Here is a 27,644-nt window from a genome sequence, read left to right as displayed (position 1 = left end):
AAACAAACAAACAAAAAAAATGACTGGAGTGTATGGACATGAGAAGTGGCCAGAGAAGTAAGCTTTTTTCTAGCAGCCATTGTGCTGAGTACTGTGTCAGTCACTAGGAATTAAAAAATAAAAAAAAGAAAAGAAAATAAAAGGTAAAAGAGTCCTGTTTTTGAGGCATTCACAATCTAATGACAACAAACAACCTACATACAGGATGAATGGGAAATAACAGAGAGAAGGCACTAGTATTAAGGGAAAACATAACTTCAGTTTTGGACATGTTGAATTTTAAGCTGTTTACAGGATATCCAGTTTTTGGAGATATCTGCTAGGTAGTTATAGATGGAAGGCTGGAGGTCAGGGATAAATTAGTGTCTAAAGTAGATTTTAGAATCATCAACATAGATGTGATAATTGGATCCCTGATGACATCTGTGGGTAAAATTCTATGAGAGAAAGACAGAAGAAAGCCTGGAACAAGTGCACTCATGGTTAGCAAGAGTGACCTGAATAAATCTAGTCTCCAGGAAGAGACTAGATTAGGAGTGGTTGGATAGATAAGAATATTGCCAAGAGAGGATAGTCTTGGAAACTTATGGAGAGAAAAGTGTCAAGGGGAAGAGAAGGATTAGACATTTCCATAAAGATTTTATAGTGATGAGAAAGTAGACTTCGGAGACTATAGTTGTTGATTATCTTTGGGGGACAGAGTTGGTTATCCTCTTCGGAATCTTCCATTTTTTTTTTGCATAACTTGAAAATAATATCCATGAATGCCTTCAAAAGAGTGTCATCTCCAATATAGATCTTTTTTCAATATGTATTTGTTCAGATTCAGATATTTTTCTCCATTTCTTATATGCTGTTTCCATTTATTCACAAAAACCTTTTGAAAATTGAGATGGTAAAGTCTAAATGAATTGGTTCCACTATCATTGTTAATGAGGAGAAATAATTATATGGGTGTTGGCAGAAATGATAGATCCTGATTTTAGGGAGACTGGTGATAAATCATGTTTTCTTACTCTGGTAAGAGAGAATGGTAGAAAGCATGGGTCTGGAATGTTGCGTAGGGTGTAAAGTGTGCCTTTCTTGGTGTTCCCTGTGTTTAGCACAATACTTGACTTATAGTAGGTACTTAATAAATACTTATTGACTAATTGACTGATTTCTCCATCAAGGGATCAGGTAAAGGATTGCCACTGCCCAGTCCAATTTTTCCCTTCCCTCCTTCCACCTTCTCCCCTAGATGTTAAATATGTTATAGTATATCCTAGGTACAATATATACATGCAGAACTGTACAATTCTCTTGTTGCACAAGAAGAATTGGATTCAGAAGGTAAAAATAACCTGGGAAGAAAAACAAAAATGCAAGCAGTCCACATTCATTTCCCAGTGTTCCTTCTCTAGGTGTAGCTGATTCTCTCCATCATTGATCAATTGGAACTGAATTAGATCTTCTCTTTGTCGAAGATATCCACTTCCATCAGAATACATCCTCATACAGTATTGTTGTTGAAGTGTACAGTGATCTCCTGGTCCTGCTCATTTCACTCAGCATCAGTTCATGTAAGTCTCTCCAAGCCTCTCTGTATTTATCCTGCTGGTCATTTCTTACAGAATAATAATAGTCTATTACATTCATGTACTATAATTTACCCAACTATTCTCTAATCGATGGGCATCCATTCAATTTCCAATTTCTAGCCATTACAAAAAGGGCTGCCACAAACATTTTGGGACATGCAGGTCCCTTTCCCTTCTTTAGTATCTCTTTGGAATATAAGCCCAGTAATAACATCGCTGGATCAAAGGGTATGCACAGTTTGATAACTTTTTGGGCATAATTCCAAATTGCTGTCCAGAATGGTTGGATTCGTTCACAACTCCACCAACAACACATATCAGTGTCCCAGTAGTCCTGAATCCTCTCCAACATTCATCATTATTTTTTCCTGTTATCTTAGCCAATCTGAGAGATTATAGTGGTTTGTCAGAGTTGTCTTAATTTGCATTTCTCTGATCAGTAGTGATTTGGAGCACCTTTTCATATGAGTAGAAATAGTTTCAGTTTCATCATCTGAAAATTGTCTGTTCATGTCTTTTGACCATTTACCAATTGGAGAATGGCTTGATTTCTTATAAATTAGAGTCAATTCTCTCCATATTTTGAAAATAAGGCATCTATCAGAATCTTTAACTGTAAAACTGTTTTCCCAGTTGATTGCTTCCCTTATAATCTTGTTTGTATTAGTTTTGTTTGTACAAAGGCTTTTTAATTTGATATAATCAAAATTTTCTATTTTGTGATCAATAATGATCTCTAGTTCTTCTTTGGTCACAAATTCCTTCTTCCTCCATAAGTCTGAGAGGTAAACTATTCTATGTTCCTCTAATTTATTTATACTCTCATTCTTTATGCCTAAATCTGGACCCATTTTGATCTTATCTTAGTGTATGGTGTTAAGTGTGGGTCCATGGATAGCCAGGGTTTTCAACATTCACCCTTGTAAAACCTTGTTTTTTTTCCTCCTTTCCTTCCTCCCTCCGCCTCCTTAAAGGGCAAGTAATCCAATATATGTTAAACATGAACGTGAATCATTTCTGTTTAGCTATGTGTAGTTTTTAAAGATGTTCTTTCTTCACTTATAGTGAGACTAGAAAAATGGCTATGTTCTGGTTTCTTCAATTGTATCAGCCGAGTTTTTTGTGTGCGATTTATTGTAACTGTCTTTGCTGTTAATTTATATCTAGAAGAACCAACAACAAAAAGTTACATCTCTACAACTCTAGAGCTATCAAGTATAACAAAAAAAAATGTTATCATTGAACTCAATTTGAAATTAATTCACATATGATGTACTTCTCTCCTTAAGATAATGGGCCCTGTGTATGCCAAAATGTTTGTGGCAGCTCTTTTTGTAGTGGCTAGAAACTGGAAAATGAATGGATGCCCATCATTTGGAGAATAGTTGGGTAAATTGTGGTATATGAATGTTTTGGGATGTTATTTTTCTGTAAGAAAGGATCCGCAGGATAAATACAGAGAGGCTTGGAAAGACTTACATGAACTGATGCTGAGTGAAATGAGCAGAAACAGGAGATCATTATTCACTTCAACAACAATACTGTATGAGGATGTATTCTGATGGAAGTGGAAATCTTCAACAAAGAGAAGATTTAATTCAGTTCCAATTGATCAATGATGGATAGAATCAGCTGTACCCAGAGAAGGAACACTGGGAAATGAATGTAAACTCTGTACTTTTGTTTTTCTTCCCAGGTTATTTTTACCTTCTGAATCCAATTTTTCTTGTGCAAAAAGAGAACGGTTCTGCACACATATATTGTATCTAGGATATACTATAACATATTTAACATGTATAAGACTGCCTGCAATCTAGGGGAGGGAAGGGAGGAAAGGGTTGCAAAAAATTACCCATGCATATGTATTGTCAAAAAAGGTTATAATTATAAAATTAAAAAAAAAAAGATAATATGTCCTGCTTTCTGTTTCCTCTGCCAGAGTATCTTGAGTTTTATTTTGGTTTTAGGTTTTTTTTTTAAACATAAATATCCTTAGCCTTGCCTTTAGTTGATTTTAGGTTGGCTCTCTAATCATAACCAAATATAACTAGGTGCCAGTTATGATTGTGTTTTCCTAATTGAGCCACTAGAGAAGCCAGATTGATATTGAGGGAGAAAGCTTCCTTCTCACCATCCAGGTACAAATAATATTTACTAAGGGAGAAGTTGGTACTGCTGATTAGAAGAATAATTACAATTTGAACTGTGTATCTTAAAATCATTTATTCTTACCCTTCTCTTCTTTAAAATAAAAAAAAACACCCACTTCAGATGGCTAAATTTTTTATAAATTTTTTTTCTTTAAAAAAGATGGGAATTGGGATAGCATATAAGCTTCTTAGAGACAAGAGCTAAGATTAACAAAGAACTTTTATCTTAGTATCTCCATAGGGTCTAGTACACATGGAAGATAATTAATAAGTGCCTGCTGATTTATTAATATATTCTCTTAAGTCTTAAGTCTTGAGGAAAGATAATGATGCAGCAGAAAAAGAGGGCATGTTTTTAGTACAGTTTAAACTGGTAGTTCACTGAAGCGAATGCCAATACCTAAGATTCTGGTGGGGTCCTGATAAACTGTTAATTCTTAGGTGAAAATATTGGAACATGGTAAATATTCTAAAGTTAAACCATTTCACTTTTGATCTGTGGAATCTCCCACACATTAGCTAATTTTTTTACAGGCATGTCACTTTACCTCTTTGTTCTCCCATCATATCATTCAGACTACAGGTAAAAAGGTGCTGATCCGCATGGATGGGGAGAGAGTTTACAGACCTGGAATTCCTGATTTGGATGAAAGTATTAGCTCCTAAATTTATAGCTCCCAAATTATAGATAAATTGCTAACCCGACCCCAACAAAACAGTGCTTAACAAAATTCTAATATTTTAAGTGATTTACATTGTATAAATATGTTTAACTCTACCCTTGACGAAGGTTTTTTGGTGGTATTGAAATTACCCAGGGTTAATATCACCCTATTTCACCTTTCTTTTCCTTTTTAATCTTTATCTGCAACATCCTTCTATAATATTGTGTAATTTTAGCCAGTAGAATAATGTAGTTAATTTGATCTCCTTATGGAGACTTGTTTAGAGAATAGCTAGTTAACTTAAATTTAAAAAAATCATCTTCTCAGTACTCTCCTCTTCAACATCAGTGCGTCTTTTGTACTTTTCCAAAAATTATTAAATACCTATTTTTTTAAAATTTTTTTATTATATATATATATATTTTTTATAATATTATCCCTTGTATTCATTTTTCCAAATTACCTTCCCTCCCCCCGATGACAGGCAATCCCATACATTTTACATGTGTTACAATATAGTCTAGGTACAATACATGTGTGTGAATATCATTTTCTTGTTGCACAATAAACATTAGAATCCGAAGGTACATGCAACCTGGGCAGACAGATATTAGTGCTAACAATTTACATTCACTTCCCAGTGTTTCTTCTCTGGGTGTATCTACCTCTGTCCATCATTGATCAACTGGAAGTGAGTTGGATCTTCTTTATGTTGAAGATCTCCACTTCCATCAGAATACATCCTCATACAGTATTGTTGTTGAAGTGTACAGTGATCTTCTGGTTCTGCTCATTTCACTCAGCATCAGTTGATTTAAGTCTCTCCAGGCCTCTCTGTATTCCTCCTGCTGGTCATTTCTTACAGAGCAATAATATTCCATAACCTTCATATACCACAATTTACCCAACCATTCTCCAACTGATGGACATCCATTCATCTTCCAGTTTCTAGCTACAACAAAAAGAGCTGCCACAAACATTTTGGCACATATATGTCTCTTTCCGCTCTTTAGTATTTCTTTGGGATATAATCCCAGTAGTAGCGCTGCTGGGTCAAAGGGTATGCACAGTTTGATAACTTTTTGGGCATAATTCCAGATTGCTCTCCAGAATGGCTGGATTCTTTCGCAACTCCACCAGCAATGTATTAGTGTCCCAATTTCCCCACATCCCCTCCAACATTTATCATTATTTGTTCCTGTCATCTTAGCCAATCTGACAGGTGTGTAGTGGTATCTCAAAGTGGTCTTAATTTGCATTTCTCTGATCAGTAGTGATTTGGAACACTCTTTCATGTGAGTGGATATAGTTTCAATTTCTTCCTCTGAAAATTGTCTGTTCATATCCTTTGACCATTTATCAATTGGAGAATGGTTCGGTTTCTTATAAATTATGGTCAGTTCTCTATATATTTTGGAAATGAGACCTTTGTCAGAACCTTTGTTTTTAAAAATATTTTCCCAATTTGTTACTTCCCTTCTAATCTTGTTTGCATTAGTATTATTTGTACAGAAACTTTTTAGTTTGATGTAATCAAAATCTTCTTAAATACCTATTTTAATCAATGAATTCTTGATAGATTTTTAAAATTTAAAAATACATACCTCATGCTTTTTGATAACGTATTTAGAATTGCTAGAAAATAAATTCAGAGTTTTTACTTCTAGTAAGTATTTTTTCAATTTTATGTTTACATTACAACTTTTTTGATTATTCTATAGTTTTCATAGAGAAATCTGGTAAGGGCCTCGTTGGGTATCTTTTGACAATCAGAAGTTTTTTTCCTTTGTAGCTGAGGTAAAATATAGTTTTATCGAGGTGACTTGAACTTTTAGGTTTTTCCTTTTGGAAATTCTGTGGATTCTGTTTTCCATGTTTTATTAGTTCTTGATAATTCCAGGTATTTCTTTGATCAGTTTGTCAAAATCTGGTAGTCAGAATGTTTGGGGTTTTAATGTTTTCTCTGTCTCCAATAATTGTAAGGTTTTATTTCTTTGATCTAGGCTACAGATCCATAATTTTCAGTATCTTTCTAGTTATTTTTCTACCTTTTTTTGGGCTTTCATTATATTGTCTGCCATTTGAATCTATTTTAGATCTAGTCTTTTATTCATTGTTATTTTGAGGCTTTCTATTATACTCCATATTTTGGAAACTTTTGTCATTTTTGATTCTGAGATTTTTTTTAAAAACCTCATTCATTTTGCTTTAGTTCCTCTTTTAAATGTGGACATAATATGTATGTATGTGTGTATATACGTACATACATACATATATGTTTGTGTATGTGTGTGTTTCTCCATCTCTCCCCCACTCCAAGCTGAATTAAATTTCCCTTTTAATTCTGCTTATAATTTTCTTTCATTTGAATTCTTAAATTCTTCAACTGTTACTTACCTATTTGTGTCTCTCTAGTGATTTCTTACATTGTTTTAAGTATGCTTTTTCCCTCATTATTTTCCCTTTGTTTTTTCTAACTCTTTAATATATTTTTAAAAATTAGATCATTGATCACCTTAGTTTTCTTGGTGTCTAAAGTGAGTTTTTATTTACTTGTGTAGATTTTGTAATTTTCTTTTTGCTATCTCTGTTGTTATTTTTAGAAGGAGAAATGGCCCCCTTGCAATTATCAGGAGATAGCTCATATGGTGATGAAACTTCCTGACTACTAGGTCTTGTGTAAGACTGGAAATATGGGGAGGTGGTGGACTACTTAGCTAATAATTATGGTTAGGGACCAGAGAGTGGTCTGGTAAATTAGTTTTTCTGTAAATATGGTACCTTTTCATAATGGGCAGTGGAGAACTGTTTCTAATCTGCCCCTTCCCTGAGCCATCTTTTATGCCTTTACACCTACTCCATTAACACTGATTCTGAGGATCCTTTTGTGTCCCTTACCAATCCAAAATCTGGGGTGTGCTTAGGAGGTAGTTATACTTGTTCTCATTTTATAATGACAATAAATGATGTTTGTTGGTAATTTTTGTTTTAAGTTGGTGTTATTATGAAAATAGGATGGCTACATCACTACTTTTGGACTATGAAAACCAATAAAAAGGGTATGACCGTTACATGAACAAATACAATATCTTATCTAGTATCTGGTGGTGGTTTTTTTTTTTTTTTTAAACCAAATTCTGCTTTTACATTCTGTACTCATAGAATACAATCATCATAAACTCTGGGCACTTTTCTTTCTTCTTTTTTTAAAAATTTAATTATAGTTTTTATTTACCAGATATATGCATGGGTAATTTTACAGCATTGACAATTGCCAAACCTTTTGTTCCAATTTTTCCCCTCCTTCCCCCCCCCCAGATGGCAGGTTGACCAATACATGTTAAATATGTTAAAGTATAAATTAAGTACAATATATGTATACTTGTCCAAACAGTTGTTTTGCTGTACAAAAAGAATAGGACTTTAAGATAGTGTACAATTATCCTGTGAAGGAAATAAAAATGCAGGTGGACAAAAATAGGGGTATTGGGAATTCTGTGTAGTGGTTCATAGTCATCTCCCGGAGTTCTTGCGCTGAGTGTATCTGGTTCAGTTCATTACTGCTCTATTGGAACTGATATGGTTCATCTCATTGTTGGAGAGGGCCACATCCATCAGAATTGATCTTCATATAATATTGTTGTTGAAGTATATAATATCTCTTGGTCCTGCTCATTCCACTCAGCATCAGTTCATGTAAGTCTCTCCAGGCCTTTCTGAAATCATCCTCTTGGTCATTTCTTACAGAACAATAATATTCCATAACATTCATATACCACAATTTATTCAGCCGTTCTCCAATTGATGGGCATCCACGTAGTTTCCAGTTTCTGGCCACTACAAAGAGGGCTGCCACAAACATTCTTGCACATACAGGTCCCTTTCCCTTCTTTAAAACCTTTTTGGGATATAAGCCCACTCTGGGCACTTTTCAAGGTGAAACAATATTTAAAATATTAGAGAGCAAGAGATTTGAGGATGAGAGCATCTGGGAAATGTTTTCTTCTTGTAATTAAAATATTGGCTCTCTGCTCTACTTTTTAGCCTACAGTTAAACTTTTTACATTTTTAATATGAATTGCATTTATTTTAATTGTTATTGACATGAATAAATAACTCCATGGCAGTGCATTATTTACTGAGAGCACTACAGATGTATATGTTACTCGTGGAGCAAATCATAACAAAATGGCAGGATCTCAGAGGTTTTGTTTCAGAGAAGTTCTTTGATTTCTGACTCCCATGAAGTTGTTTATATCTTACTAATTTCAAATAGTTTTTAAAAAATCTAAAAATTCATGAATGATTATTTTCCCTTTATAATGGGATAGTTTTGATTTTATTTTTCAAATTATTATCAAATACACTAAATAAGAGAGAGGATGAGGATTAGTACCTTATAGTATAGTCACTTATTTAAGACTTTTTAAGATTTGGATAATGCCCATTTGCTACTATCTAATGTTAAGATAGATGTATTTGATAGTATAATTTTAAAAATCTACTATAAATTGCTTCATCTTTTTTCAGGTTGTTCTATTAAAATGGTCTTTTAGTGTACTCTTGAAGAAAGTCTAGAAGGGAAGTCTGTCTTTCTAAAATTTGATTATATTGTTTGACATTATTAGTTAGGTTTTAATAAAATGTTTAGTAAAATGCTTTTAGGAATGGAGTGGACAAATAATGAGTACTATGTACTGAATGTTCTTACAAAGTCCTGGGAACATAAACAAAATCAATTATAATCCTTGCTCTCAGGAAGCTCACATTCTGATTGAGGGAAAGGACAATTAAAGGGAGCCTCTCATATTCATGTTCAGTTCATGACAGATGGAAAGGACATGGACTATTATTTTGATTTTCTTTTTGTGTTCTCATTGTTTACTCCAGGGCTTTGCATGTAGCAGGTGCTTAATGTTTAGAGAGTGATAAAACACAAGGGAAATAAGCTTCTTAAGTTAAACATTTAATGTGCTTTCTTTCTTTCTTTCTTTCTTTCTTTCTTTCTTTCTTTCTTTCTTTCTTTCTTTCTTTCTTTCTTTCTTTCTTTCTTTCTTTCTTTCTTTCTTTTTTCTTTCTTTCTTTTCTTAATTTTTTTTTGCTTTATGTTCTAAAATAAAGCTAACTTCCATAAAAAAAAATACTGAATTCGGTACCCAAATTTGGAGAAAACTGTTTATAAAATCATTCTTATTCTTCAAAGACAGAGGATTTTATGTGACCATTATGATATCTTACATAGAACCTTTGTTCTAGGAGAACTCAGAATAAAAATATTATCCTATATATGAGGTAAATAAATGTGTTTTTTTCTCTTTATTACAAAGAATAGGATAGTTCCTAGTTTATAGTAGGCACTTTGCAAATATTCATTGATTGATCACTAAACTATTACATTGAAGTTGAAAGAGGATCAGTCACTTGCGAACTTGTGCATTGGTAAGGATGGAATGAAGTTTCTACTCAATTTCTCACAATTTTAATAATTTTCTAGCTAGAACATATTGCCCTCATATCCATACTTATTCAAAATTACCTTCTTAGATCTTGCCCTGACATTCAGAAGTGACTCAACTGCTCCCTTTTTGAAAGGTTTTTAACTTTCCTGGTCATAAAAGCTTTGGGGTTTGGTAGAAAGAGTACTGATTTGGAGCCTGAGAGCATTGGTTGGAATTCTGACTGTCTGGCACCAGTGTGAAGTGGGCAAGGCCTTTCACTTGTTTCTTTATCTCTAAAATGATGAAATTGGGCTAGGTGACCTCTTAGGTTCTTCCCAGCTCTAAATCTGTGATTTTCTTAAGTTTATATATAGTACAAGTTTTCATTTAATTTGCATGTGTGTGAATGTGTGGGGGGGTGTGCATTAAAGATGTATTTTTTGTGGTTGTTATGAGTCAATGTATCTATAAAAAGTGAGGATTTTTAATCAGTAGTATATTGTAGGAATTAAGTTTCTTTTTTTGTTAAGTACTAGGTAAAAAAAAATCAAGAAAATTAAATAGCTCTTCGAATTGCAAGTCTACTATCTATCATTAGAATATTTTAAAACTCTTGTACTTGATGAAAACCATCCTACTAGGCACTGGGGATACCAAGATAAGAAAAAAAAATTCCTCCCAAGAGGTGGAAGTAACAAACAAGTGCAGCCCAGGTATGGGAGAAGAGCCTTTTAAAGTCATTGAAGTTGAAGTTGGAATGTCAAGTATAAAAACTGCAAGTTGACTGGAACAAAGATTTTATGAAAGGGACTAGTTCAAAATAATTTTTTTTAATTTTTTAAAAAAAATTTATAATTATAACATTTTCTGACAGTACATATGCATAGGTAATTTTTTTACAACATTATCCCTTGTACTCTCTTCTGTTCTGAATTTTTCCCCTCCTTCCCTCCACCCCCTCCCCTAGATGGCAGGCATTCCCATACATATTAAATATGTTATAGTATATCCTAGGTACAATATATATGTGCAGAACCGAATTTTGTTGTTGTTATTGTTGTTATTGTTGCAAAGGAAGAATTGGATTCGGAAGGTAAAAATAACCTGGGAAAAAAAACAAAAAATACTAACAATTTACACTCATTTCCCAGTGTTCCTTTTCTGGGTGTAGCTGATTCTGTCCATCATTGATCAATTGGAATTGGATTAGCTCTTCTCTATGTTGAATATATCCATTTCCATCAGAATACATCTTTATATAGTATTGTTGTTGAAGTGTATAATGATCTCCTAGTTCTGCTCATTTCACTCGGCATCAGTTGATGTAAGTCTCTCCAAGCCTCTCTGTATTCATCCTGCTGGTCATTTCTTACTGAACAATAACATTCCATAACAGTCATATACCATAATTTACCCAACCATTCTCCAATTGATGGACATCCATTTTTCCAGTTTCTAGCCACTACAACAAAAGCTGCCACAAACATTTGGGCATATACAGGTCCCTTTCCCTTCTTTAGTATTTCCTTGGGATATAAGCCCAGTAGTAGCACTGCTGGATCAAAGGGTATGCACAGTTCGATAACTTTTTGGGCATAGTTCCAAATTGCTCTCCAGAATGGTTGGATTCTTTCACAACTCCACCAACAATGTATCAGTGTCCCAGTTTTCCCACAGCCCCTCCAACATTCATCGTTATTAGTTCCTGTCATCTTAGCCAATCTGACGTGTGTAGTGGTATCTCAGAGTTGTCTTAATTTGCATTTCTCTGATCAATAGTGATTTGGAACACTCTTTCATATGAGTGGAAATAGTTTCAATTTTATCATCTGAAAATTGTCTGTTCATATCCTTTGACCATTTATCAATTGGAGAATGGCTTGATTTCTTATAAATTAGAGTCAATTCTCTACATATTTTGGAAATGAGGCCTGTATCAGAACCTTTAACTGTAAAAATGTTTTCCCAATTTGATACTTCCCTTCTAATCTTGTTTGCAATAGTTTTGTTTGTACAAAAGCTTTTTAATTGGATGTAATAAAAATTTTCTATTTTGTGATCAATAATGATCTCTAGTTCTCCTTTGGTCACCAGTTCCTTCCTCCTTCATAAGTCTGAGAGGTAAACTATCCTATGTTCCTCTAATTTTCAAAATAAGTTTTTAAAGGGAAGGCTAGAGTTATTGTGGAACTGGAATGTACTATATATATACTATTTATATAGCACTTTAAAGTTTATAAAATGTCTTCTATGATAAGATGCTAAAGTAGATAGTATAGGAACCCCAATTTACACGTGAAAAAGAAGATACAAGTAGGTAAAGGTCTTGCCAAAAATTACACAGCTTATAAGTGGCATCTGATAATTCATTATTCTTAATTACATATTGAAGCTATTTCTTTTCTTTAGGTTTTTTTTTTTCCCCCTTTAAGCCAGTTGCTTCAGGGTCTAAGTCATATTTCTCCTCTTCCCCCCCTCCCCCAGGCAATTGGGGTTAAGTGACTTGTCCAGGGTCACACAGCTAGGAAGTGTTAAGTGTCTGAGACCAAATTTGAATTCAGGTCCTCCTAAGTCACATTTTTTTTAATTACCCCACATTTTGAGAAGTTAAAATAATATTGATTTTTTTTTTTTAAGTCAGCTATACCACAAATATATCTAAATAAGTCTTGTCCCCTTCAAAGTAGATATTTAGGATTGGGAGAGAGATGAAGGGAAGGCTATATATTTAATTCAATAATGCTTCTGTTTTTCAAAAATTTAAAAAAATTCTTCTTTTAGAATTGTTTTTAAAGCCAGCAGCACATTTTTTTTTTTAGCTCACATGTTTATTTTAATTTTTTTCCTCAATTATTGTAAACATTTTTAACACTAATATTAAAAACATTTGAGCTCCAAATTCTTTCCCACCCTCCTCTCTTCTTCCATGAGAAAGCAAGTAATTTAATATAGATTGTGCATGACAGCATATTTTTTAAAATCTCCTCAGTGGAGCAGAATTTTTGTCCTGTAAGAATGGATTTGGGTTTTTTTTTTTTTTTTTTTTTTTGGAAATGATCAGTTCAGAGGCAAGTTTGGTGAATAATATGGGTGACCAAGATAAATGATGAAATTGGATTTTATAGCCAAAAATAAGATGTAACTGAATTAATGAGACAAAGCCTCTTTTTTTCTTATGTGAAGGCCATTCCAAAAAAAGAGACCAGAAATGTTTTGAGTAATAGCAGCACTGATTAGATTAAATTTATCACTTTTGAAGGGCAAGCTTCGATATGTAAATTTTACTTGAATTATTTGAGGAAGGAAAGTGAAAACAAAGATTGTTTTAGTACTTTCTGTTCATTTCTGATATTGTTTTTAGACTTTCCTTTGTGAACTCTAGCTATAATAATTATTGAATTTAATATAGAAAAAATTCCTCTAAATACTTGCTTTTTACATTATGCACTAATACTCATTTAGGTAGTAGACTTGTGTAAAGCCAAAAGGGAATGAAAAAGACTGGGACTTAAGGAGTCATCCTCAGTCGTCCTTGTGGTGCTGTGTCCTGGGTTGTGGAACCTGGGCTAGGGCTGTATATATTACATTTTTTTATGGATATAGCAATATTTTTTCTTTTTTCAAAGGGTTAACTTTTCTCACTGATTTCTCTCTTATCTATCTATCTATCTATCTATCTATTCTATATTTGGTAGTGTTATCTTTTCAAAACTTGCAAGCATAGAACTTCAGAGATCTAGAAAAATGCTTCATGAAGCATTTTGATAAGATTGGAATACTAGTTAATGGTATCACTTCTTCCAGTCTAACAAACATTAAGTACTCACTATATATGTACAATGGACTTTGCTAAATTCGAGGGATGCAAAAAACTAACTGTTAAGTCATATTTTGAACTTAAGGAGCTTATGGTCTCTTGGAGTTCGAAGGACATTTATACAGATAAATTAGCAAAAGATGGTTTGAAAAGGAAGGGGATGTAGAGAACCAGGGATATCAGGAAAAGCTTTTAAGAGGACTATCATAGTACATGAATTGAGCCTAGAAGGAAAATAAGGATTTTCAGAGGCTGAAGTAGAATGGGGATCAATTCTGTATTAGTCCAGAAGAGCAATAATGAGCTTGTGAATTAGGAGGAAAATTGGTGAGTCGATATGAGATTTATTGTGGAGGCAGAAAAAAACAAGACTTGACATTGAGTTGATTGAATATTGAGGATGAAGGAGTGTTGAAGATGACTGAATCTGAGAAATGGAAAATAGTGGTATCCTCAACAAAAATAGGTAAATTTGGAGGGAAAATATTGAATTTTTTCTTAGATATGTTGAATTTGAGATGACAGTTGAAGATATTCAACAGGTAGTTTGTGTTGTGAGATTGGGGTTGGATATATAGATTTGAGAGTCGTACATAGAGATGATAATTGAACTCATGGGACCTGAGCATCAAGGGAAAGAGGGCCAAACCTTGAGGAATCACTTGCTCTTAGGAATTAAGACATAGAAATCAGCAAAGGTAACTGAAAAGGAACAGTTAGACAGATAGGAACATCAGGATAGAGCAGTGTAATAAAATCCCGTAGAAAAAAGATCCAAATAGAAGGATTTGTGTGGTCATCAGTGTTTAAAAAAAAAAAAAAAAAACTACTGAAAGATTAGGAAGGACAAAGATTGATTTGGCAATTGAATGATGTGTAGTAATTTTGATTATATCTCTATTAGTCTTTCTTTTAAGTTAAACCTATTAATCTTTTATTAAGCTTTGATTATATCTCTATTAGTCTTTTTTTAAGTTAAATATTGTTAGATAAATATGAAATGTATATTCTATAAATACCAGCAAAATATATAATTTAGTAAGTTTTCATTTGTGTTTTCAGACATAATATCATGTCTGTATTTGGTATATTTGATATGTAAGTAAAGGTTGACAAAATAATTATCAAAAAATAAAATATTCAGTATGTTTTTAAAATGGCCTGGGGGGGAATGGAATTGGGGTTATATAAATCAAAAAAAATGAGCTTTTTATGCTTAAAGAGGAAGAATCTGTGTGCCTCTGGAGGTGCATAGGTGGCCATTATGTACTTTTAGAGGGTTTTTGACTACAAGATTGTGACTTGTGTTTGGACAGAAAGACTTTAGTTAGTCTTTTTTTTTTTTTTTTAATCTTTTAGAAACCTAAAGTTCTTGCATCCCTATCTAAAGAAGATGAAGCTTCTATTTCCTTTCCTAAACCTCCAGTGGACCCCGTGAAGATTAGAAGAGTAAGCAGTGCCCGTGCACGTTTATTCAAGGCATCCTCTCAGGGAAATCTCCTTCCAGACAAAATATTTCATCTTGATGAGTGTAAGAATATCTAAATGTTCCTAAAAACATAAGGGTAGAAATATTTCTTAAAATGTACATGGAAGCTATTTTTAAAAATAATAATTTTACTAGTACACATGGTGTGGAGAATCTCAGATTCTATTTATGTGATATGGAGTTGTGATTTTATTTATTTGTGTTTTGCACATGTGCAGCATAGGTTATTCATAACTCTTGAGTTTGAAAGCATATAGAATTATAGAAACTTAATAATCAGAAGAAATCTCAAAGGTCATCTAAAACAATTATCCTCTAAAATAGTAAAGCTTATCCAGAGTGCCTCTTTATAAGTAGTCATTTAGATGCCACATGAAGATCTCTACTGAAAGGCTACTTGGAAACATATCAGAGGCAGTCTATTACATTTATGGACAACTCTAATTGATGGAAATTTTCCTCTCTGTTGAGCTTTCTTTTCACTTTTCTGTAACTCATACATTGTTTCTTCTTCTGCCTTCTGGAAAGGAAGTCTAAACCTGAAATCCTAAACTATATGAGTCCATACCCTTCATAAAATTTTTGAAGATGGCTCTCATGTGATTAAGTGTTTCCTTTTCAAACTTAAAGATCCATAGTTATTTCAGCTTTCCTTGTATGACATTATTTCTAATTCATTCCCAATTCTAGTATTTTTAGCCAATATTCCAGCAGTAAATGACCATTTATAAAATTTGGTACCTAGAATTCAGAATAATTCTCTAGGCTGACCACTACAGAGTAAAGTGGACTTGTCTCTTCCCTTGATCTGGATGTTATACTTTAAATAATACACCACAAGATTAGCATTAGTTCTTTTTCCTGTGACATTTTGCTGATTCAAATTTAGGACCCTGTGTCTTTTTGATATACATTATTTTCTAGCCAAATCTTCCCTCCATCTTTTACTGATACAGTTGACTTTTTGAACCAAGTACATGACTTGACATTGATCACTATTAAATTTCATTTTTTTCAAAGTCAACTAAGTCTTTTAGTTTGTTGAGATCCTTTGGATTCAACTCTCTTTTCTCATACTAGCTTTCTTTCCTCGCTTTGTTTTATCAACTCTGTCTCAGATTTGTGTCATCCTTTATCTGTGCCTTTATCAACAAAAAAGTTAAATAGACCATTGCCAAAGATAAAGAGCACTCTACCAGAGGCCTCTCTTAATCTGTTGAAATTGATCTATTTAATCAACAATTTCTGAGTTTATTCCCTTACTAAAGTTTGGAGAATTAAAAGTTTAGCTAGACATGAATTCAGATTCTTCCTATGATATTTTAGAACCACAGGCAAATTACTTGAATTCTGTGATAATCAGTTACCTTATATATCAAATGGAACTAATTACCCCACTCCTCTGATACTTATACAAAATATTGTTGTAAGAGTCAAATCAGATCATTCATTCAGTAGCATCTGTTAAGCATCTACTGTGTACAAAGCATTGTACTTTACACTAGAAGTATAGTATTCATACACATAATTTGAGGAGGAAGAGAGCACTAACAACTTAGGGAGATGAGGAAAGACTTTTCTATAGGGGTTGGTCCCAGAGATAAGTCCTTAAAGAAAGCTAAGGAATCTAAGAGGCAAAGGAAAAGAGCAATTACATTTTAGGGATGAGGGATACTCAAAGAAAAGGCACAAAGATGGGGAATCAGATGCTGGGTTCAGTGAACAGTAATTAGTTCAGTTTGGTTAGTAGGTAATGTGTGTGAAAGGGACAAAAGTGAAATAAGTTTATAAAAGGCATTTTGTAAATCTTAAATGTCAAACATTATCATTACTGTTTAGTCCTTGGTGACTTCATTTTATATTAAAGAAAAGGTGAGAGAAATACATAGAAAACTATGATCCAAGGGATAGAAAAAATGAGAGAGGCTAAAGATTTTTAGATTTCACAGAAGTCTTCTGCCTCTGTACCATGGATATTTTATTCAAGAAAATAATTGGTATATTTGAAACATGGTTAATACCAAATAATTTCATCAACAAGAAGATAGATTTTAACAAATAGCAAAAAACTTGCTATACCATCATTCTGTCAGTTAATATCAGAATTGATAAAAAGCAAACAAACAACAAAAACCGAAACCCAAGAATGAATAATAGTGAGAAAAAGATAAGACTCTGAATTATTTACAAAAGAAATCAAAAATGGAAAATGAACAAGAGAAATAGCCAACTGTATTTTTATCCAGCAATTTAATCAATGTAAATTTTAAAATAAAAATTGATGCTTGATTTGATAATGAGAGTGAGAAACAATGGAGGATAAAACTTAATTTTAAGAAAGTTGGCAAAATATCCAAATAAGCAAAGTCATCATCCAAAGAGTTCAAGAACAAAAATGGAAAGATTACAATCAGGAGAAAAATTTAAAAGATTTGCAGAAATTACTTTAATGAACTGTTATCTCCATCAAGGATAGTAGAACTACCACATTTAAAGCTTTGCATCACATTCCCGTGTGTGTTTATAATATATAGAAATGACTTTGAAGAGAGATGTTATGAAAAGCTCTTGGATCAAGTGTATATGGAGGAAATCAGTACAGGACATAGCTGAATAATGAGGGTTTTGAGTGTTTGACACATAAGATATCCAAAGGAAAAGAAAATACCAAAGATATGGAAAAAATCTTGGACCTACTTAATACTGCAAAAAGACAAATAGGAAGATATTTGTTAATTGCTGACTTATACTTAATTTTCCCAGCTATATAAAATCTTTATGAGAAACATCTCTACATTAATTGAGGGCCTTCTTGGTGAGGGTATTAGTAGGAAAGACTTTCATAAGTAATTTTCATCAGTGGACTACAGTATCATAAGCATTTCATAATTAACAGAAAGATGTAAAACTGTAAGCGCTCTCATTATACTTATTTAATTATAATGGAATATTTAATTTGGTAAGTCACAATTTCACGATTTATGCCATTATACAACAAGGTGTCTCCCATTTTAATGTCAAAATCATTCAACATTTCTTGTACTATATCACAACAGAAATAACTATATTTAATAATAAATATCAGAAAAGGCATAAAACAGGAAGACATGCTTAACAAAAAAAGTTCACTTTGACGGAGGAGATCCAGCATGAACTCCTTATTTAAGAGGGATTCTCTGTGAATAATAAAAGAGCTTTCTGATTACCTTGTTAGAAGATGTCATGTCAATACCTCACAAAGTTTCCTGTAAGAGAGCTATAATTCCTTAAAGGATTAAGATTCCTTAAATCTATAATTTCCTTAAATTTTATTTAAGGAAAGATCAAATGGATGAAGAATGCCAATTGCCCAACATCCTTTTAAAATTTTTTTCCCATTTTATTTATTATGAAATTAATTAATACTAAATAAGCATTTCCATATCACTGTGAAAGAAAAAAGGAGACTTGTACAATAAAACTGCAAATCTCTATGATGCAGAACATGTTTTTCTTGTTTGTTTTAAGTGAATAAAAAAAACAATATGCAATGTTTAAAGTTGTCTTGCTTATTCCTTCTGTCCACTCCCATCTCTGAAATTGAAAAAAAAAAAAAAAAAAGGAAAAACCACTTGAAACAAATTTTAAGAAAATAGTTTCCCTTGTAAGTCATGTCCAAAAATGTATGGCTAATTTTGTCTCCTTATAGGTCTGTGTCACCTTTCTTATTAAGAGATGAGTAGCCATCTTTGTCTTTAGTCTTTTGGAATTATGTTTGATCATTGTATTGACCACAGTTCTTTTCTAAACTATTATTTTTAATACTTTTTTCTTTTTAAATGTTGATTTCCAAATTCTCTCTCACTCCTTATTTACTTAAAAGGTAAGTGTTGTTATCATTTATACATGTAAAATCATGCAAAACATGTTTCCATATTAGCCATGTACATATATTTTTTAAAGCAAGAAAAATAAAATGAGAAAATTATAGTTCAGCTTGTACTCAAAGTTCATCAGTTCTCTTTCTGGAGAAAGGACATTGAGTTCTTTGGAATTGTCTTGGATTATGATATTGCTCAGAGTAGCCAAGTCTTTCACAGTTGATCATCATTACAATATTATTATTTTGCCCAGTGATCTCCCATTTCTTCTCACTTCAGTTTTCATTAATTCATCTAGGTCTTCCCATGTTTTTCTGAAACTGCCTCATTTATAATTTTTTATGGCATAATATTACTTCATTTCAATCATGTGTTACAACTTGTTCAGCCATTCTCCAGTTAATGATTCCCAATTCTTTGCTACCACAATAAGAGCTGCTGTAAATATAAGTTCTTTTCCTTGTTTTTAATCTCTTTAGTGGTATTTAGTGGTATTTGACTTACTAGTGGTATTGCCAGATCAAAGGGCATTCAAAATTTTATAGCTGTTTGGACCTAGTTCCAAATTATTTTTTAGATTGATTGGAACAGTTCTTCACTACTTTACCAACAGTTCATTAGTGAGTGTACCTATTTTTTCCTCATCCCCTATAGCATTTGTCATTTCTGTTGGGTGTGAGGTAGCATCTCAAAGAGTTATTTTAATTGCCTTTCTCTAATCTATAGTGATTTAGAACATTTTTTCCCATGACTATAAATAGCTTTGATTCTGAAAACACCTGTTTCTATCCTTTGACTGCTTATCAATTAGGGAATGGCTCTTATCTTTATAAATTTGACTCAGTTCTATACTCAATATATATTTGAGGAATGAGGCCTATATCAGAGAAACTTGCTATAAAAATTTTTTTTATAATGCGAAATTTTAGCAAAGTACAATTTCTCTGATAATCCCTTTTAATTAAGTCTATTTTTACCTTTATCTGTTGCTACTCCTGCCTTTTTTACTTCAGTTGAAGTGTATTAGGTTCTACTCCAGCTCTTTATTTTAGCTTTGTGTATGTATATCTTTCTGTTTCAAGTGCATCTCATATAAACACTATATTATTGGAATCTGATATCTGCTTCCATTTTATAGATGAGTTCATTCCATTCATATTCACAGTTATTATTTTATTATTACTGTGTATTTCCTCCATTCTGTTTTCTTCTGTTTATTTTCTCTGTTACTCTTGTCTCTTCTCAAAAGTGTTATTTTGCTTCTAACCATTGCCTTCCTTAATTTGCTCTCTCTTTATTATACCCTATCCCTTTTTATTTTAATCCCCTTCCTATATACTTTCCTATTAACATCTCTGTATATAACAGAGTGTATGTATATAGTCTTCCCTTTTTGAACCAATTGCAGTGAGAGTGAGGTTCAAACATTGTCCCCCTTCCCTTTTCCCCCTTCACTATAAAAGCTCTTACTTGCTTGCCCCTTTTGTATGAGAAAAATTTCCCCATTCTACCTCTCCCACCTTTTCCTGGTCCATCCCTCTTTTTCACCCCTTCATTATTTTTTTTGCAAATCATTTCAACATGATCAATTCACATCTATGCCTTTTCTCTCTGTAAACTCCTTTTAATTGCCTTAATAATGATGAATTTCTTTCCTGATGTGAACAGTTTAACTTTATTGAAGTTTTTATGATCTTGAAGTCTGTCCAAGTTCATGTCTATTGCTTCCATAATGCTATCTGTTCATCTAGAAATTTAGGTGCTTCTAGGGAGTGTGATCCTGGAAGAAGTATGGACACTGATGTCCTCATCTATGCTGTGGTGTTTACTCATGAAGAGCTGGCCTGATGATTCCCTGCTCTTTTTACCAGGGAACTGTGACCACGGACCCTGCTTCCTTGTGCTCCACTGTCTAATGCTCCTCTCTACCACAAAACTGTGACCTAGAAGTGCATATGGATGATAAGGTTGCCTATCATTGTCAGCTCTACCCAGTGCCAGCAAAGGATCTTCTGTAATTTCTTTCTGATGAGTAGTCTGAACTCCTTTTTGTCTCTGGGCTGAGAGCTCTTAAAGCTGCTGTGACTACCAGATATGTTTCCACCTTGTTACAAACTTGTCTTACTGAACTCCATAGTTTTTTATGTCTAACAAATGTCATGTCTTGACCTTGTTGCCTCTGCCATTCCAAAGTTTAATTTGAGGCATTTAAAATAAATTTAATTTTAAAAACAATTTTAAAGTTGTTTGGAGGGAAATGTTGAAAAAATTCAGCTGGGTTGCTTCTGATTTTGGCCCAGTTGCCCAAATTTTTACACTTATTTGGATAGATAATCTATTGAGCTTGTCCATGAGCATGTATATATCAGAGAGTATAGAAGGATGAGTTTGTCCCAGAGTTGATCAAGAGGAGGAAAATTACCATGTTGCTTTTGGGAAATTCAAGCTCTTTTACTTACCTCAAGCTTCCCATGAAAGCAAAGGCCTACCTTTTAAAACCAACATTCTACTAGAGTCACTATACAGGGCCCTGAAATTTGAAATACAACTATTTTCAAAGAATTAAAAGTAAAGGTCACACAGAAAGCGATGAAGAATGATGGTAGGTGAGAGTAGGCTGTAACATAATAAATGAATACTCTTAGAAGAAGAAGAATAAAAGATAATACCAAGGAATTCTACGAGAGGAAGATATAATACACATTAAATCCTAAGAACTCTCATCATATGATGAGACAACCAGAGTGATCTACAGGGATCCTTATGATGTCAGGAGAAAGTCTTCCACCATGGATCCTTAGTGATTTACTTTTTGGAAAACATGGACAAGAGTTGAACAAGATAGGCAGGTATGAATGGTTTGAATCTGCAGTGTTGGAAGGATCTTCTGAGTGAAAGACATTGTGGATCCAAATATTATCCAGTCTTCAGATCTTCACCTTTCTCCCAGGGTATCATGAAAGACTTCATCATATATTTTATTGAAATCTATGGCAATACCACTCTACTAGTGTGTGTGTGTGTGTGTGTGTGTGCACATATGCCCATTTATTTACACACATGTATGCATATGCATAAATGCATGTATAAATATAGTCATGTGTATATGCACAGATGTGTACATGGACATGTGTGTGTATATACATATATATATATATATATATATATATATATGATAGTTTATTTTTCCTCATTGAAATAAATTATATTTTAGCCAGCAGAAACGGTAAGCCTCCCATTTTTCCTGAGCCAACTTTTCTTCTGGATGGGGGTTATTAACCATTTTTTTGTTTCATGGATTTCTTTACACCTAAGAATGCCTTTTCAGAATCATATTTAAAGGCCTAAAATAAATACATATATGATTACAAAGGAAACCAACTATATTGACATACATTTATCAAAATATAAAAAAAAATAAATTCACAATCCTTACATTAAGAGCCCTTAATCATTTAGTCCAATCTTTATTTTATAGAAGAGGAAATGGATCCAAAGAAGGGAAAGGAGTTATTCAAGATCACATAGGAAGTAAACATTTGGATTGGGATTTTGAAGATTTAGATTTCCTCAATTCCAAATTGAGACCTCCTTGAGAATTATGCTTTTGCTGCTGCTATTTTCTTCTCCCTACTCAGCTCCATTACAAGCCTTGTAACTTTCCCTGAGTCTTTTAACATGACCATTTCTCCATCTTCCTTCTCTAAACTCTCTTTGACTCCTTGAAGTCCAAACTTTAGACTTGAACTTCAAACCTTTCTTTGTCACCTGCCCTCAAACCTGTAAGTAGATAGAACAAGGGTATCTTAGCTTTTTGTGTGTTATTGAACCATTTTGGCATACTGGTGAATTCTGAGGATTTCCAATCAGAATAGTGTTTTTAAATGCACACAATAAAATATATAAGACTACAAAGGGAACCAATCATGTTGAAATAAAAATTCAGTTTTTCTTTCTATCAAAATTTATGTAATTCTAAAATCCAATCATGGACTCTTAGTTAAAAATCCTTGTTCTAAAGTATTGGGAGAAGGAATCTTACCTAATTTCCATATGACCTCTTTAAAAGTTTTCTGAAAACTAGGGGTACTTAGAGACTGTGACCAGCATTCCCTTCCTTATATATTCTAAAATGTTAGATAACATATTTATTGCCTCTATCATCTATACTTCATCAATCAGATCTTAGTTATGGGTTTGAATCATGTCCAGAATAGCAACCCATTACTCACTCTCCCCTCATCTGAAAAATAAACTCATCTGCAAGGCAAGTTAAGAATGTTTAAATTATTCTATTTTTATCAGAGAGAGACCTGTAGAAGACATATGTATTATTGCAGTTCCATATCACACATACTTTCCTTTTCCCATGATAGATTTTTTGTCTTCCAGATCTTCTTCCCTGATAGTCTCCTGTAAATACCAACTAGTATATTCCCTGGTTCTCCTTGATTTTATCTTTTTTGAAATATGATCTTCCACTAAAAGGACCATATATGAAAAAAAGTTGGCTTATTAATGAAATTAGTGCTTGAAAAAAAGATTAATTCAATTAAATATATTTGCAGATTAAATTTACACAGAAAACTACCAGAAATCTTCTGAATCTCCTTTATCCACCCTGTATATATCTTGGCAGTCTGTCTTCGTCTGCATGTTGCTTTTCTTTTAGAACACGAGTTTCTTGAGGGCAGGGACAATGCATTTGCCTCTTTTTTTTTTTTTTAATGTCTTTGGTTTTGGTGTCCTCCCCCCTCCAATGACTTTAGCACTGTTAGTGCTTAATAAATACTTGTTGACCAATTGATTGCTATATGTGTTTTAGGATATAAAAAAGGAGGCAGAAACCATGAGCCCTATTCTCTCTTTTGATATTGACTTCTTTTGTCATGACAGTTGATACTTTTAAGCAATTGTTATTGGTAACAGCACTGCTCTTGATGTACTAGAGAGATAGAAGAGAATTACTCAGAAAGACTGGGCATCTTTATGTAAAAGAATTATAAGAAAACATTGATGTGGACAAACTTATAGTAGAGAAATTATGGAGGAGATTTGCAGGCTTGTTTCTACTTTTAAGAATCTTTGAGGATAGAATGAGGAGTAACAAATAATTAAGTAGAGAGAGTAGATTTTAAATATGCAGAGAAAAGATGTAAATAAGAACAGGATATGTCAGAGATAAAAACAGGTAAGAGGAAGAAATAAGAATGAAAAGGAACGAGGCAAATTATATAAACCTCAGTTCTGTATAAAGGCCAGCCCATTTTAATGAATCACTGCTTTTGTAGAATAATTATAAGAAAGATCACAATGGAGCAAACTGAGCATCTGCTTTTGCTTTGGGCTCTTTGGAGATGCTGGTTATCAGCATCAGAATGATATAACAAAATTACTTAAAGAGACATCTTTATTTGGCTATTTTAACTGGACCAATATTGAAATATGAAGCACCAAGAAATAGGCACTGATTATAAGGAAAAATGTCTGGGTCCCAACTAACAATTGCTTTGTCTATATAAAAGTAGTGAATTTAATTAAACCTATGCCTAGAATTACTCACCTTTGAATAAGAGGTGGTATGCTTCTGTAGAATCAAGAAACCTATCTTTGGTACTTAATATCACTGTGGCTTTGAGCAGGATATTTTGATTTCTCTAGGTTTCTTTGTCTTTAAAATGAGAGGTTGGACTGACTAGCTGGCTTCAAAGGTCACTTCCAGCTTTGGAGTCTATAATTCTTTTAGTCTAAGTATGTGACCCAAGAATAGACTTGTAGTTGTAGCAAGTTGAAACCTTAGTTCCACTTATTATCCTTATTAGATATGTGATCACTTAAATTTTCCTTGCTTCAGTTTTTTCATTCGTAAACTGCATATAATGACTTCCCCATTTCTCTCACAATTGCCTTGATGTCAGTTCTGGGATCTGGAATGGTACAGCGGAATGGTCTTGGTGGCAGACTTTAATCATATCCCAGCAGTAGAAAGTCTGCCTCTTGAGAGTGGGAAAGGAAAGGAGCATCCCCATGCCTTGAGAACAATTCTGACACATTTACACACATATACACTATCAGCTTCAGAAGGATTATTGCACAGAACCCATCATCTGGGAGATATGGATCTGTTTCTTATTTTACCTTGTTCTCTTTTCTATAGTTGGAAGAAGTTAACCATGGTATCTCGTTAGCTCTACTATTGCCACCCCTCTTCCCACTGAGAGATAGAGACAGAGACAAAGACAGAGAGAAGGGGAGAGACAGAGATAGAGAAGGGGAGAGAGACAGAGAAGAGGAGAGACAGAGAGAATAACAAAAACAGAATGAGAGATGAATGAGAGAGTGAGAAGATGAGAGAAAGGATAGAGAAGTACTTTTTGAATTATGAGGGCTTAATAAAGTGGGCCAGTGCAGCATTGTCAGTGGAGCTAAGAGACCACACTTTTGACCTGGACAACTGACTTAGCCTCTCTCTGTGTGTCCTAGGGCCCCAAGACTTGAAGTTGCAGAGCCAGTGCCTATCTGATCACTAGAAGCAGTTTCTTCATTGGGAGTTCCCAAAATCAATGAAATCACAACTATTCCATTATTGAACTATTTATTAGGTATTATTAAATGGGCTCTAGGAACTGATGTAATCATGGAGGGTTCCCTTTATGCTAATGCCCCAGTGTACTTTTTTTTAAAGCAGGGTTGACAGCTTCTGGTATTCTCTAGGACTGGTGTGAAGGTTACTTGGGGTTTTATTATTTTTGACCTCTTGAGATAGAGTGCTGTGTAAAGTGCTTATCTCATGTACTGATGGTTAGTACACTTTGTCCTAGTGTGACTGAAAAGGCTCGTGTGTTCCTAACAGACTTTTTTTTTTTTCCAGGAAATAATTCATTCTCTAGTTAGTGACTCTGTTGGAAGAGCCTGTTGTTCTGAGCAGCTCTGGTCCTTCGTGTCCTATTTTGAGATTCCACCATTGTCTGTACTCCAGACTGGTCTTTTAGCTCTTATGATTTCATAGTTCTTGAGACACATGCCTTGAAATTGAGTGGAGGCATGACATCGGAACTCTCCTTTTATCCCCCTTTGGCTTTGTAGTGGCCACCACCACCACTTTCTGCATCCACAAGTGCTGGCTGACAATGACAACCTCTGGGGTTGGATTGTGTCAGCACTTAGTGAATAAATAATAGGATCTAAAAGAATTGTGATTTTGTGAGCATCCTCAAGAGATTATGCTCGAGTTACAAGAGCACAGCAAGATCAAGAGCTCTTCCCTCGTCTCCTCTCCCCTCCCCTTTCCTCTTCTTTTCCTTTCTCTCCTTCTTTGCACTAGCTTTACTTTTGCTTGTCCAACCCTGTAGGCATGAGTGGGGGGATTGGAGTAAGTGGGGGGGGGTATGGCAGATATGAACTTTTGGATTAGAAAAATAGGTTTTAGACAACACTAATTAAAGTAAAGACAGCTGCTTAATGTCTTTGTTTTCAAATATTTTTGTTGGCTGATTGTTGGCTTTAAGTTGCCAAAAAGAAACACGCATAATAGATTGTTCCTAAACTGCTGTGCTTCTAATTATTATTTTCAAGTTTCACTAGGAACTTAAAAAAATTTAATCAGTAATGTTGAGAGAAATTTGCAGACATAGTAGTTCAGGGATATAGCTATTACTATTCAGTCTGAGAGATTCAATCCATTGAGAATAAGATGGATACTAATGGGCAGGTTTCTTCTCGTTGTAAGGAGTAAAAACCCTGTCGTGATAGAATGCAAAAAATGGGGTTATTAAACCTCCCTTTGCTTCTTCCTGAGTTCTTCCTCAAAACCACTAAGTGTAATGTTACATCCAAATACAGTCTAGCTTAAGAGCTCTTTGGCTGTTCCAAAGCATAATTTGCCTTTCAGTAAAATGGCTTAAAAATAATCTAATATGATGGAAGAGGTCCTGGCCTGAAAGCTAGGAAATCTGGGTTATAGTCATTGTCCTGGACTTTCTGGCAAAAAGTAATGAGACAGGGTGGGGAAGAGGAGGAGCTGGACAAACTTTTAAGTGTAATCTGCATTGTTAACATATTCTCTGTTGCTATAAATCTAGAAATCCGAACAGTAGGACCAGCCCTGATCTGTAGCTGAATTGTTGGGAATATAAGTGTTCACACTGAAAATTGAACACTCTGCCCGCTGGAGCTGGCTCCAGCATGCTTCAGGTTATAGGCCTGCGTCTTTCATTACCTTGTGCAAATTATTTAAATTCCAAATTTCTTGATTTACAAAATGATGGCCTAAATGAGATTAAATGAGATAAAGACATTAAGTTATCTTTTTCCAGCCCTAGTATTTGGTGTTAACAATTCTATGTAACACTTTCATTTAAAAAAATAAAGGGAAATGAAGCTTTCAGAAGAGGGAAGAGACAGCTAGGTAGTAGCATAATGATTAAAATACTGGATTTGAAATCAGGAATATCTAAATTGAAATTCTGCCTGATCTGGGGCAAATCATTTAATCTCAGTTGTAGTTTCCTTATCTGTAAAATGGGTTTTAAGTATGGCCCCTATCAATCTCCCAAAGTTGTTGTCAAAATGAGATAATATAAAGTGTTTTATAAAATGGTTTAATGGAGCATCATGCATCACTTTTTATAAAGCATAAGTGATAA

At 33.7% G+C, this 27,644-nt stretch overlaps 1 protein-coding gene across 1 annotated transcript in view; it reads left to right on the top strand.

The window, feature by feature from the left end:
- ARMC2 (armadillo repeat containing 2) overlaps nt 1–27,644 on the top strand; it is a 159,024-nt gene that overhangs the window by 11,257 nt on the left and 120,123 nt on the right. The window contains exon 4 of the mRNA XM_074310139.1: nt 15,010–15,181. Coding sequence (XP_074166240.1) covers nt 15,010–15,181 — 172 coding nt within the window. The remainder of the gene's footprint in view (nt 1–15,009; nt 15,182–27,644) is intronic.

This window comes from Sminthopsis crassicaudata, chromosome 4, assembly GCF_048593235.1.
Source record: "Sminthopsis crassicaudata isolate SCR6 chromosome 4, ASM4859323v1, whole genome shotgun sequence".
NCBI lineage: Eukaryota > Metazoa > Chordata > Mammalia > Dasyuromorphia > Dasyuridae > Sminthopsis > Sminthopsis crassicaudata.
Note: the sequence above shows the minus strand (reverse complement) of the source record. Positions and strands in the feature narration are given on the sequence as shown.